We start from the raw sequence: 14,089 nt of genomic DNA on the forward strand, positions 1-14,089 counted from the left end.
ATCTATGGTAATAGTATCATTTTAATTAATTAATGCAATGCGATGTGCAATATTCATTGTTTATGTATATATTGAATACCTCATACGATCAATACAGTATATGTCATGGCAATTTAGCCAGTTTAGGCTGTTTGTCCATAGCAATCAGAGGGAAGAAAGCAAGTAGGAACTGTATCTGCCTTGTAACAACAGATTACAACTCATAGTAGGTATGTCTAAAATAATAAATGTAGTTATTTTTATGACAATACTATTTTAAAAGATTGTAATGAAAGCTCCCCACAAACGTAAAACTTATGCTATCAAATGTCTTTTTTTATCAGCCCGATCAAGAGAGCAATGGAGGTTTGATTCAAAAGCTTCCATCCATTTTGGAAGATGATGAATTTGAAGATGATGAGAAATGTCCCTTGCCGGTTAGCCCAAGAGGAGTGAGCCCAGTTGATTCCTCTCTAAAGGTGCCTAAAGCATATAGCTCTCCGATGCTATCTCCTCTGACACCACGTTCTTTTAAATCTCCCACTAAGAGAGCAGACAAGAGCTTTGGGGACATGCTTGGATCAAGTGAAAAGGGCAAGTTCCATGTCGGAGATGGGGGAAGACCTTGTAAACTTCAACTTCCTGCTTTCAGTATCAATGTTCCACCTGTGCTTAGTCCCAGGTAAGTAGACCCTATACGCTATGAGAAGGTAGGGGCTTATTGAACCCAAATATTTTCTTGGGTGGGGAAGGAGCATCAAAATGAATGGAGTACAATTAAAATGTCTGTTTCTTAATGTCAAATATCTGCCTCTTGGCAGATCTAAGACTAATAAAGGTAGTAAATCTGAGTGAACAGACCAGGAATAAAATGAGTATAGTAACTCGGACGTATAAGAAATAAAAAGGGTTTAAATTGACATTTTGTGAAATTTCAGGCATACCACTAACATTTATAAGTCTATAGTAGTCTCAGTTGGATTCAAGCAAAGAGCTAATGTCTATCCCTTTAAGAACTTATGGACATTTTTACTCAATCTTCAGTTCCAGTATCCATACTATAAAATTTGGTCTGGATATTAGATAACTATTACTGATCCCACCAACAGATTTTTACATACCTACTGCTGCCAAGTAGACATGAGACATTTTCCTATAATGTGTCCTTTGCTTGCCTTACCATCTATTAAGACAAGGAAAGATATTGTTAGTTTCAATGACACCACTACCTGTGCACTCTATCATTTTACAGTCAATGGTGTTGAGTACTCACAAAAGAGATGCAGAAGGCAAATGTCATAGATACAGGAAGGTGGAAGCACAAGCTCACGGGCCAGAGAAGGATATCTACTTAGCAATTTCCGGTAAATACATTCAACATTTTGTGCGGCATTGTCCTTTATTTCCGGAAAAAAACTGTTTTAGAAGACTCCATTTGGTTAATTTATTCTAAGTCCTACTGATAAAAGTTCTTGAACTCTACATTAAGAGCCACTAGAGTATATTGAATTCTTTTTGAAGGGTATTTCAGTACAAGATGTAATATAAAATGAAGTGTATTACCTAGAGGATGCTGCCAAGTTGAGAAGCTTTTTATTGTTATCTAAAACAAAGCCTGGAAATCAGCGATGAAAGAAACATGCCTCTACTGTTACCTACAAAACTCACTGAATACAAATCAGCTATGCAACAAAGTTACTCATACATTCTAATCTGTGTAAAGAATAAAGAAAATAACTGTATTAGCAGCACAGCTTGATACTATAACAAGGTAGTTTCCTGCTTTTATGTGTTACAGAGTGTGAAAATACATACACGCTGCTAATAGACATGTCCAGATATTACACTGTTGTGAGAACACATTAAGTTTGACACTTTGATATCCAAGGTCATTGTCACTTGCAGGGCTGCTCCAGGTTTATGTGGGCCCTTGGGCGACACAAACTTAGTTCCCCCGCAAAGGGGCCTACTAACGGCGGCAGTAAAATGTCAGAAAACGTCACTTTGTGCCCCCATATAGTCGTTAGGCCCTTTTTATGCTCCTATATAGAAGTTGGGGCCCCAGTTTGTACGTCCATAAATGTAGTGCCCTCTGTAGATAGTGCCACACAGCCCCCCTCCCAGGTAGTGCCACACAGCCCCCTCCCTAGTAGTGCCACTCAGCCCCCTCCCAGGTAGTGTCACACAGCCCCCCCTCCCTGGTAGTGCCACACAGCCCCCACCTCCCAGGTAGTGCCACACAGCCCCCACCTCCCAGATAGCGCCACATGGCCCCCACCTCCCAGGTAGCGCCACACGGCCCCCACCTCTCAGGTAGTGCCCCACAACCCCCTCCTCCCAGGTAGTGCCACACAGCTCCCCTACTGGTAGTGCCACACAGCCACCCTCTCTCGTAGTACCACACAGCCCCCCTCCCTGTAGGTAGCGCCTTTGGGGTTCCCTCTAGGAGTGGAATCCCCAGCCTGAGCATTGCCGATGCTCTGGCTGGGGATTCGGCTTCATGAGAAACCCCTGACGTCACTGTCCAAATATGGACAGTGTTGTCAGGGGCAACATCAGAGCCATAGTCCTGGGCAGAGCACTACTAACACTCTGCCTGGGACTCCTGCTCTGCTCACGACATCACTGTCCATATATGGATAGTGATGTGTGGAGCAGAGCTGAAGTCCCAGGCAGAGCCCTAGTAAAGGCTCTGCACCGGTACTCCAGCTCTGGGGAAGCCCCTGACATCACTGTCTATATACGGCTAGTGATGTCAGGGGCAACCCCAGATAAAAAGTCCCAGGCAAAAGGCTACTAGCACTCCTCCAGTGACATTGCTCTGATCCTGACAACACTGCCCAAAGATGTCCGAAGTCCCGGAGCAAAGCCACTTGTAGCACTCTGCCTGGGACTCCTTCTTTCTCTCTGATATCACTGTCCATATAAGGACAGTGATGTTAGGGGCTTCCCCAGAGATGGAGTCCCGGTGCAAAGCCACTTATAGCGCTCTGCCTGGGACTCCTTCTCTTCCTCTGACATCACTGTCCATATATGGACAGTGATGTTAGGGGCCTTCCTAGAGACTAAGTCCTGGAGCGGAGCCGCTAGCACTCTGCCTGGGACTCCTTCTCTCATCCTGACATATATGGACAGTAATGCCGTGACATCGGCAGCGACAGCACCCGGCGGCCGAGTGGGCCCCCCAGGGTAGTGGGCCCCGTTACTCTTGAAAATATGCAGGCTGCGGCCAAGTGAGTAAATCTGAGTGGGGTTAGTGCCGGAAGTGGACCACTCCAGCCACCTGACGTGATTTGACTAACTCAGGTCAGGTGACTGGACTGGTTCATTCCCGGGCCGGCACCGACCTCACTCAGACCGCCGCCGCGTGACCTGCTAAATGTGAGTCACGTCAGGCAGGACAGAGAGCGGTAAGCTACCGCTCTTCGCTCTGTGGCCTATGTCATATATCCCAACCGTCCCGGATTCAGCGGGACAGTCCTGGATTCCGGGGGTATGTCCCGCTGTCAACTGTATCCGCGTCCTCAGGACGCAGATACAGTTGAACCCAATACTGAAGCAGGGAACCGTCAGCTCCCTGCATTAGCATTAGTTCAGAGCGGAGGAGCAGAGGGAGCTCCTCCGCTCGCCGAGGACTCCCTGGGCACAGCCCTACTTTAAGCACCGTGCCCAGGGAAGCCCTTAACTTCACTGTCCATATATGGACAGTAAAGTCAGTGGCTACTGATTGAGCGGAATCCCCGTTGCCGATGATCTGGCCAAGGATTCCGCTCCTAGAGGAAACCCCTGAGGTCACTGTTTATATAGGGAGATTGACGTCAGGGGCTCCTCCTGGGGCGGAATCCCCGTCCAGAGTCGGCAACGGGGATTCCACTCAAGGAGTAGCCACTGTTGTCACTTTCCATATATGGACAATGACATCAGGGCTTCCCTCTAGGAGCATAATACCTGGCCTATGGTCTGGCTGAGGATTCCACTCCTAGAGGGAGCCCCGGTGGTGCTATTTGCAAGAGGGGGGCTGTGTGTGGCACTCTGCACAAGGGGGGCTGTGTGTGGCACTCTGCACAAGGGGGGGCTGTGTGACACTCTGCACAAGGGGGGGCTGTGTGGCACTCTGCACAAGGGGGGGCTGTGTGGCACTCTGTACAAGGAGGGGTGTGACACTATCTACAAGAGGGGGTGTTTGGCGCTTTCTACATGCGGCTGTGTGTGTTAGGCTATCTAGAGGGGGCTGTGTGTGCTGAGGGATAATTATTACCATCTGGGGCACTGTGGATTAACATAAATGTAACTACACCATAACAGTTAAGCGAGCTGTTACATTTATACAGTCTTACAATTACAATATGCCCTTTGAAGGCAACCAGAAGGCTGATGTGGCCCTCGGTGAAAGTTAGTTTGACACCCCCATTCTAGAGGGAGCCCCAATAGAGCTATCTACAGGAAGGGGGGTGTAGCTTTATCTATGGGAAGGGGGGTATATGTGTGGCACTATCTATAGGTGTGTGTGGGTGGTACTATCTACAAGTGGGTGTGTGTGGCACTTTCTACGGAGGGAACTGTGGTATTATCTACAGAGGGCACTGTGGTATTATCTACAGAGGGCACTGTGGCATTATCTACAGAGGGCGATGTGGCATTATCTAGGGGGGGAGTGTGGCACTATCTGCAGAGGGCACTGTCATTATCTACAGTGGTAAATGTGGCATGATCTACAGAGGAAACTGTGGCACCAACTACAAAGAGCAGTGTGGCACCATCTACAGAGGGCACTGTGGCATTATCTACATGGGGCACTGTGGCATTATCTACAGGGGGCACTGTGGCATTATCTGCAGGGGGTACTGTGGCATTATCTACAGAGGGCACTGTGGCATTATCTACAGAGGGCACTGTGGCATTAACTACAGAGCGCACTGTGGCATTATATATGGGGGAGTGTGAGGCACTATCTACAGAGGGCACTGTGGCATTATCTACAGAGGGCACTGTGGCACTATCTAAGAAGGGGCTGCCCAATCTGTATATTCTTGTGTCTGCCAAACGCTGCCAACTGAGCAGCAAGACTGCATTTAGCGACATTTAAACTGGATTGTTAATATAAGCACGTGGAGTAAACTCGCAAATTTCTGTTAAGTTCAAACCTAGCGGTATTATTCTAGTAATGGAGTATTATTATGGTAATGTAGTATTATTATGGTAATTTAGTATTGTTATAGTAATGTAGTACTATTATAATAATGTAGTATTATAGCAATGTAGTATTGTTATAGTAATGTAGTATTATAGTAATGTAGTATTGTTATAGTAATGTAGTATTATAGTAATGTAGCATTATAGCAATGCAGTATTATTATAGTAATGTAGTATTATAGTAATGTAATATTATAGTAATGTAGTATTGCTATAGTAATGTATTATTATTATAGTAATGTAGTATTGTTATAGTAATGTAGAATTGCTATAGTAATGTAGTATTATTATAGTAATGCAGTATTATTATAGTAATGTAGTATTATTATAGTAATGTAGTATTGTTATAGTAATGTAGAATTGCTATAGTAATGTAGTATTATTATAGTAATGCATTATTATTATAGTAATGTAGTATTGTTATAGTAATGTAGTATTATAGTAATGTAGCATTATAGTAATGTAGTATTATTATAGTAATGTAGTATTGTTATAGTAATGTAGTATTATAGCAATGCAGTATTATTATAGTAATGTAGTATTATACTAATGTAGTATTGTTATAGTAATGTAGTATTATTATAGTAATGCAGTATTATTATAGTAATGTAGTATTGTTATAGTAATGTAGCATTATAGTAATGTAGTATTATAGCAATGCAGTATTATTATAGTAATGTAGTATTATACTAATGTAGTATTGTTATAGTAATGTAGTATTATTATAGTAATGCAGTATTATTATAGTAATGTAGTATTGTTATATTAATGTAGCATTATAGTAATGTAGTATTATAGCAATGCAGTATTATTATAGTAATGTAGTATTATACTAATGTAGTATTGTTATAGTAATGTAGTATTATTATAGTAATGTAATATTATAGTAATGAAGTATTATTATAGTAATGTAGTATTGTTGTAGTAGTTAAAATAACTAACTGAGTGATTAACAATAATTTTGTATTGCATCAAATTTGAAGGTAATGCGGCCCGTCAACTTCACATTTTTTTCTATGTCCAGCACATTTACCCAGCCAAGTTTGAGACCCCTGCACTAGATAGATTTTTTTTTTGGTGCATGAGGAGGTTTTCAACCATTTATAGAGAGAAAGGACAGGGAAAATAAATTACAGGCTGCCGGAAGGTGAAAAAAATGCCATTTTCCCCTGATCCTATATTATAAGTTTTATACTTTCACATGTACTACTTATTTATGCAAAAAGATTATAATGACAAGTAAGCTTTAACCCCTAGGCGCACCACGACGCAACTGTACGTCCGGGAGGCCAGTGCCAGGGGCATAACTAGGAAAGACTGGGCTCCATAGCAAACTTTTGACTGGGGCCCCCCTGTAGGTAACGCCATACAGCCACCTCTGTAGATAACGCCATACAGCCCCCCCTGTAGATAACGGCATACAGAACCAACCCCCCTGTAGATAACGCCATACAGCCCCCCCTGTAGGTAACGCTATACAGCCCCCCCTGTAGGTAAACGCTATACAGCCCCCCTGTAGGTAACGCCATACAGCCCCCCCTGTAGGTAACGCTATACAGCCCCCCCTGTAGGTAACGCTATACAGCCCCCCCTGTAGGTAACGCCATACAGCCCCCCTGTAGGTAACGCCATACAGCCCCCCCTGTAGGTAACGCTATACAGCCCCCCCCTGTAGGTAACGCCATGCAGCCCTAACCCCCCAAAAAAATCCGACCTATAGTGTGTCCTACAAAAGACATGTATCCCCTATCCACAGGATAGGGTATATATGTGTGATCGCTGGCACTGATAAAGAGAACGGGGGACCGAAAGTCCCCTGAAGTTCTCCATGACTAACCTCTGACTTACGGAGTCTGCGCAGCTCAATAAAAATGAAAGGAGCGCTGGTCACGCATGCGCACAAGCGCGACCAGCGCTCCATTCATTTCTACGGAGCTGCCGACACAGACCCCAAAAGTCCGAGGTTTGTGATGGAGAACTTCGGGGGACTTTGGGTCCCCCGTTCTCCCTATCGCTGCCAGCGATCACACATGTATCCCCTATCCCGTGGATAGGGGATACATGTCTTATGTAGGAACAACCCCTTTAATGGCAGAGCGGGGAGATACCTCCCTGCTCTGCCGTAGTGTTCAGTGGCGTCGCGCTGTAGCAGCCATAGCGGCAGCTAGCGGAGCCTCCGGCCATGGTGGGGGCCCGTGCCGGCGGGCGACACGGGCCCCCTCATGCCGCGGGCCCCGTAGCAGCTGCTACGGCTGCTATAGCGGTAGTTACGCCACTGGCCAGTGCCTTAGCGCACGGGGACGTACAGTTACTGCACAGTTCCCGGTGCACACTCTCGGCAATAGTGTGCACCGGGAATTGGGAGGCCAGCTGTCCCTGACAGCTGATACTCCACTGTATGCCGATCAGCGGCTTATTTCCGCTGATTTCGGCAATTGACCCCTTAATTGCAGTGATCGATTGCACTCGCCGCATTTTAGGGGTTTCTAGCACATCGGCAGACCTCACCATGAAATCGTGAGGTTTGCAGATGGCTAGCATGGCGACCGGAGGCCAAGTAATGGCCTCCATGTGTTGCCATGTATGGAAGCCTCCTGATAGGACCAGCCTCCTGATAGACTTCCTGTCAGAGTGACAGGACGTCACTACCGTTCGCGATGCACACTGTCGGTGACCGTGTGCATCGGGAACCGGGATGTAAGCTGTCCCTGACAACTCACACTCCACTGTTGCTGATCAGCGGCTCATTGCCGCTGATTTCGGCAATTAACCCGTTAAATGCGGAGCTCGATTGCGATCTCCTCATGTAGGGGGTTTGTAGCACATCAGCAGCCCCCATGCTATTGTGGGGCTGCTGATGCTTGTGATGGCACCCGGGGGCCAGACAACGGCCTCTGGCTGGTACTCGTAGACTAACTGTCAGAGTGACTGTGACGTCACACTGACAGTTGGAATACGTTACACTACCTAGGTAGTGTAATGTATTCTAGCAGCGATCAGAGCTGCAGGTAAAAAAAAAGAAAGTGTAAAAAGTAAAGAAAGAAGTAAAAAAAGTTAATAAAAATGTTTTACAAAAGTGTAAAAATAAAATATTTTTTTTTCCTATAATAAGTCTCTTATTATAGGAAAAAAACAAAAAACGTTTCAAAACAGTACACATATTTGGTATCACCGCATTCGTAACAACCCAATCTATAAAACAATAATGTTATTTTTACAGCACGGTGAACGCCGCAAAAGAAACAAACTAAAAACGATGCCAGAATCACTATTTTTGGTCACCACCCCAAAATATAGAATAAAAAGTGATCAAAAAGTCGCATGTACCCCAAAATATTACCAATAAAAACTACAAACAATCCCGCAAAAAACAAGCCCTTACACCGCTTTTTTGACTGAAAAATAAAAAAGTTACGGCTCTCAGAATATGGTGACACAGAAAATGAATTATTTTATAAAGAAGTGATTTTATTGTGCAAACGCGGCAAAACATAAAAAAACGATATACATATGGTATCGCCATAATCGTACCGACCCGAAGAATGAAGTAAAATTGTCATTTATAGCCCAGGATGAATGCCGTAAGAAATAAAGAATTTAAAACGCCAAAATCACTGTTATTTTGTCACCAAAGCTCTAGATAAAAAGTCATAAAAAGTGATCAAAAAGTTGTATGTACCAAAAAAAAACTACAGCTCGTCCTGCCAAAAATAAGCCCTCACACCGCTTAATTCATGGAAAAATAAAAAAGTTATGCCGTTTGGAAGGCGTGGAGTGAAAAACTAAAATGAAAAAGCAAAAAAGGATCAGTCCTGCAAAGGTTAATTAATTTCTATTAAAAAAATAAATTATTACCACATGTGGGGTATTGTCTTACTCGGGAGAGATTGCGTTACAAATTTAGGGCGACTTTTTCTCCTTTATCTCTTGTGAAAATGAAAAAATTCAACATTTTAGTGGACAAAAATGTTTATATTCATTTTCACGGCCTAATTTTACTAAATTCTGCAAAAACCTGTGTGGTATAAATGCTTACTATACCCCTAGAAAAATTCCTTGAGGGGTGTAGTTTCCCAAATGGGGTCACTTTTGGGGTGTTTCCACTGTTTTGTTCCCTCCAGGGCGTTGCAATCGCGACATGGCACTAAAAACCAATCCAGCAAAATCTGCACTCCAAAATTCAAATGGCGCTCCCTCCCTTCTGAGCACTAATGTGGGTCCAAACAGCAGTTTATTACTACATATGGGGTATTTCCGTAATCAGGAGAAATTGCTTTTCTTCTTTATTCCTTGTAAATATTACAAATTTCTATGTTTTTTCAGGAAAAAAGGTGATTTTCATTTTCACAGACTAACTCCAATAAATATAGCAAAATACCTGTGGGGTCAAAATGCTAACTATACCCCTAGATAAATTCCTTGAGGGGTCTAGTTTCCAAAATGGGGTCACTTTTGGGGGATTCCACTGTTTTGGCACCACAAGACCTCTTCAAACCCGACATGGTGCCTAAAATATAATCTAAAAAATAATCAGGCCCCAAAATCCTGTAGGTGCTCTTTTGCTTCTGAGGCCTGTGTTTCGGTCCATTAGGGCACTAGGGCCACATGTGGGATATTCCTAAAAACTGTAGGACCTGGGCAATAAATATTGAGTTGCGTTTCTCTGGTAAAACCTTCGGTGTTACACAATTTGTTTTATTACAAATGAAATTTGTAAATTTCCCCTCTACTTTCCTTTATTTCCTGTGAAACGCCTAAAGGGTTAAGAAACTTTCTGAATGCTGTTTTGAATACTTTGAGGGGTGCAGTTTTTAAAATGGGGTGATTTATTGGGGGATTCTAATATATAAGGCCCTCAAAACCACTTCACAACTAAACTGGTACCTGTAAAAATAGCCTTTTGAAATTTTCTTGAAAATGTGAGAAATTGCTGCTAAAGTTCTAAGCCTTGTAACGTCCTAGAAAAATAAAAGGATGTTCAAAAAACAATGCAAACATAAAATACACATATGGGAAATGTTAACTAGTGACTATTTTGTGTGGTATTACTGTCTGTTTTACAAGCAGATACATTTAAATTTAGAAAAATACAAATTTTTGCACGTTTTCTCTAAATTTTGGTGTTTTTCACGAATAAATATTGAATTTATCGACCACATTTTTCCACTATCATAAAATACAATATGTCACGAGAAAACAATCTCAGAATCGCCTGGATAAGTAAAAGCATTCCCAAGTTATTACCACATAAAGTGACATGTCTGATTTGAAAAAATCGGCTGTGCCACAAGGCCAAAACAGGCTGCGTCCTAAACGGGTTTAATGATCAAATATATATCCCTAACAAAAATAGAAGAAAAAAACATGTGTAGTACTACTCGCCACCACCAGGTTGAAATGCAAATAATCAGCTAATTGCATTAAATGTAATGTGTAATACTTTTATGTTGACTGTAAAGGGCTGAAAGGAAATTCAGTATTTTATGTCAGTCAGTCAGCAGTTGCATGATAACAAGGTGCCTGTGTATTGATATAAATAGTGGATATCTGAATGGTTGCTCTATGTAAACTCAGATATATAAACTAAGCGTCAATGTTTCATGAAAGTTGGTGCAGTGTTTGAGCAGTTAAATCACATACATAGGAGAGTCTCTTCACACACATGCTGCTGTCTATTGACACGACCTTCTGCATCCGAGTACTTGGACCCTGCATCCTGATCTCTACTTAATTGCTCTACTTGGATGCTACTCACGAGCCTGAGAACATAAACAACAGAGCGAAGATTGAACAGGGGAAGCATGGGCCCTTACTGACACCCATGGCAGTGCTTACTGATACCTGAGAGCTGTACTGAATAATGAAACACTGACATATTCTTGTTTGGTTATTGATCCTACGCAGAATAGATCATCAGCTATAGTCTCATTGTTTTATGGTGTTTGCTGGACTTGGTTTTATTCTCATTAATTAAAGTAATTCCCAATTCGAAATATTTTTATGGTGTATCAGAAAAAAAAAATTATTATTATGTGAAATGACTGATTTTTGAGGTCGGCGGACTATAACAGATAGAATAGTAGAGTGTTATAGGTGTGAGAGTAGTTCAGCTAAGCACAGCTTGCCAGAACGTTCTAAATAATTCAAGTAAAAATAGAAAAAAAGCTTACAGCAAAAGAGAGCCTTGGATCCTGCCATCAGCTGCGAGGATCAGCATGCAAACGGTACAGTCGGGCATCGTCCATAAGGAGGAAGCTGCACGCCAAAGCAAACTTGAATATTTATAGTGGTTTGTGTTTGTTCATTCCAATTCTCATTACTTCTGACATACAAAGTGCTCAGATGTAGGATGGTGGAGAAAGACTGAGAAATGTCATTAAATCAGACCGAGTTATTAATTATGATTTCAATTGAGTTTGAATAACTTCTGGGTATTCTTGCTCAGGTGTTGAACAAATTGTATGTGCTGTGCTTTACAACAGGAGTGTACATATATATATTTCATAAGACTGGTTACCATTGGGGCCGGGTCTGCAGTATAGCATACAGATGTAAAAGAAACCTACACTCCAGTCTACATGATGCAGCTAAAATCACTACATTTATTGAATATTCAAAGCAGAAATATACAAAATCAGAGTTGCCAAACCATTAACGACAGATAATCTGCTGAAATATTGAACTGTCGTGTTGTTGTTGTTTTTTTCAACCATCCACTGGCTATAGCTGGACAATCAGATTTACAGAGTTTTTTTTATACTCCCTGCTACATCTACTGACATTTATCTGTAATATGCATGATAAAATTGTGCTACAGTACAGAGGATGACTGATTTTTATCTAAGGTGTATTCCGACCTTTATAGAAAACTTGAAGAGAAAAAGTTACTCTCCTTTTGAACATTTCCATTTTTACATAGGCTAAATGCAGTAGGCAGGGCCCAGCCAAAGTGGCATGGCTTAAAACGGTTGTCCGGTTTCAACAAATTAATGTTATTTTTATTATATAATTAAAAGACAAATATACTTTCTGTATTAATTCCTCATGTTTTCAAGATCTGTTGTTATTCAGGAGAATCATTCTTTGTTTACTTCCAGTTGATAAAATTCTGTCCATGGTCATGTGATGGGCAAGTGCTGGGATCCTTAGAAGCTATGAGTAAGAACTGAAAAGTTTGAAACGCGTAGGCGTTCTCTCCTGGGGTTTTTTAATTTCTTGTGTTAATTTAGACTTAAATAAACAGTTTTGTATTTTTTCATATCATATCGTGTGCTGGACCTCTAACTTTTTTCCTTGGATCTCTACCTACTTCCGACGTAGCTCTCTTGCCCGTGCCCCGAATAATCATTAGAAAGATCTCTGTACTGTCCAATTGTATATTTGTACATTGTACCTTAGGATGGATGCAAATAGTAAATAGATGCAAAGACATAACCAACATTCCTTTATCAGCTTAAAATTGACAGAGCCGCTATACGCCCGTACAAGGGCTGCACCGTCCATGAGGGGGCGGCGGCGGCACTGAAACCAGCCGCCGCCGCCACCCCCTCCTGCACTATAATTGTACATGCGTCTATAGAACGCAGATACAATTACATGAATAAGCGTTTCAATGACATAAGCGGCGCGATGAATGACACGGCCCCTTGCATCGATGAATGACACGGCTATAATGATATTAATTAATATCATGAAAACAGCAGCTAAGGGAACAAGACATTTTAGATTGTTTTAATGAACAGGAATCAACAGTTGGAATTAACTTTGCTGTAAAGTAGTTGTCTGGTTTCTAAAACCCATTTTCAGATATCCTATTAGGGAATTCTGAGCTTTTGGAAGGCGTCCACAGTTCAGGAACTTTATTAACCGAAAGAGAGAGCAACTACAGTGTGTTTCAAGCTCTGGAGAACGTCATGTCCATTGATTTCAGTGGGAATTGTGTAATGCTTTATTTACCCTCTGGGGTGTGCTGAAGAGGAATTGAACACTTGCTGACAGGTTCTCCTACAGATTATAGCTGATAGTAGGCCGTACGGGTATTGGGACACCTTATAATGAGCTTTTCAGGGGACAATAGTGTAACTATCGCCGTACCAGCTGTAGAGACTGCTTATGAGCCTGCAGTTCCAGGGGGGCTGGTCTGGCGGATACCACTTTCAATTGTATCTGTGAACTCAGATACAAACTTTCCATTGTGTATTTGTCCTCAGGACGCATATACAATTGAATACGATGGTGGAGAAGGGAGCCAACCATTCACTCACTGACCCGTGATGCTGGCGCAGGCTTGGGCGATGCAGTGCTGTCATCACTTTGCCTACGCTGAACTGCCAACTGCACAGACCGGAAGAGACCTGAAAAGTTAGCTGCTTCATTCATTGTGGAAAGGGCGCTACCTGAGTATTAGTTTTATTATTTTAAGGGACACTATTTCTGTGTGGGTAGGCACTAAGAGCACATCAATACTTTGTGGGGGCCACTAAAGGGTCATCACTACAGAGTGGTAAGGCACTAAGGGTGCATCCTTACTATTTGAGGGGTAAATGGGCACTAAGGGAGAATAATTTTAATGCGGGGCCATTAAGTGGGCATCTTTACTGTGTGGGGGCACTAATGGGGCATTATTACTGTAAGGGGGCACTAAGGTGGCATCATCAATCTGTGCGGCCACAATAACTTTGTGCCACACAAGGAGAGCACTATGAAAGTGTGTGTGGGGCACTAAGGAGGCACTATTACAGTGTAGGGCACTACCTGTCACTATTATTTTGGGGGCACTATATGTGTGGCTGTAACGGCAGGGGGTAGGGAGACGGACAAGTGAGCCCTAATCTACCCGCCACTCTGTCCCTGCCTACTTGCAACGACCCGCCCTAGGCGACGGGGTACAACTGGGCGGCGGTCCCTGCGCTCAGTA

General features: G+C 42.7%; 1 protein-coding gene across 2 annotated transcripts in view; it reads left to right on the plus strand.

Moving 5' to 3' along the window:
* Window positions 1-14,089, plus strand: part of LOC142655484 (voltage-gated delayed rectifier potassium channel KCNH8-like) — a 421,759-nt gene that overhangs the window by 373,274 nt on the left and 34,396 nt on the right. For both annotated transcript variants that reach the window (XM_075829713.1, XM_075829714.1), the window contains exon 12: window positions 324-661. In XM_075829713.1, coding sequence (XP_075685828.1) covers window positions 324-661 — 338 coding nt within the window. The remainder of the gene's footprint in view (window positions 1-323; window positions 662-14,089) is intronic.

The sequence above is a fragment of the Rhinoderma darwinii genome, chromosome 6 (assembly GCF_050947455.1).
Source record: "Rhinoderma darwinii isolate aRhiDar2 chromosome 6, aRhiDar2.hap1, whole genome shotgun sequence".
NCBI lineage: Eukaryota > Metazoa > Chordata > Amphibia > Anura > Rhinodermatidae > Rhinoderma > Rhinoderma darwinii.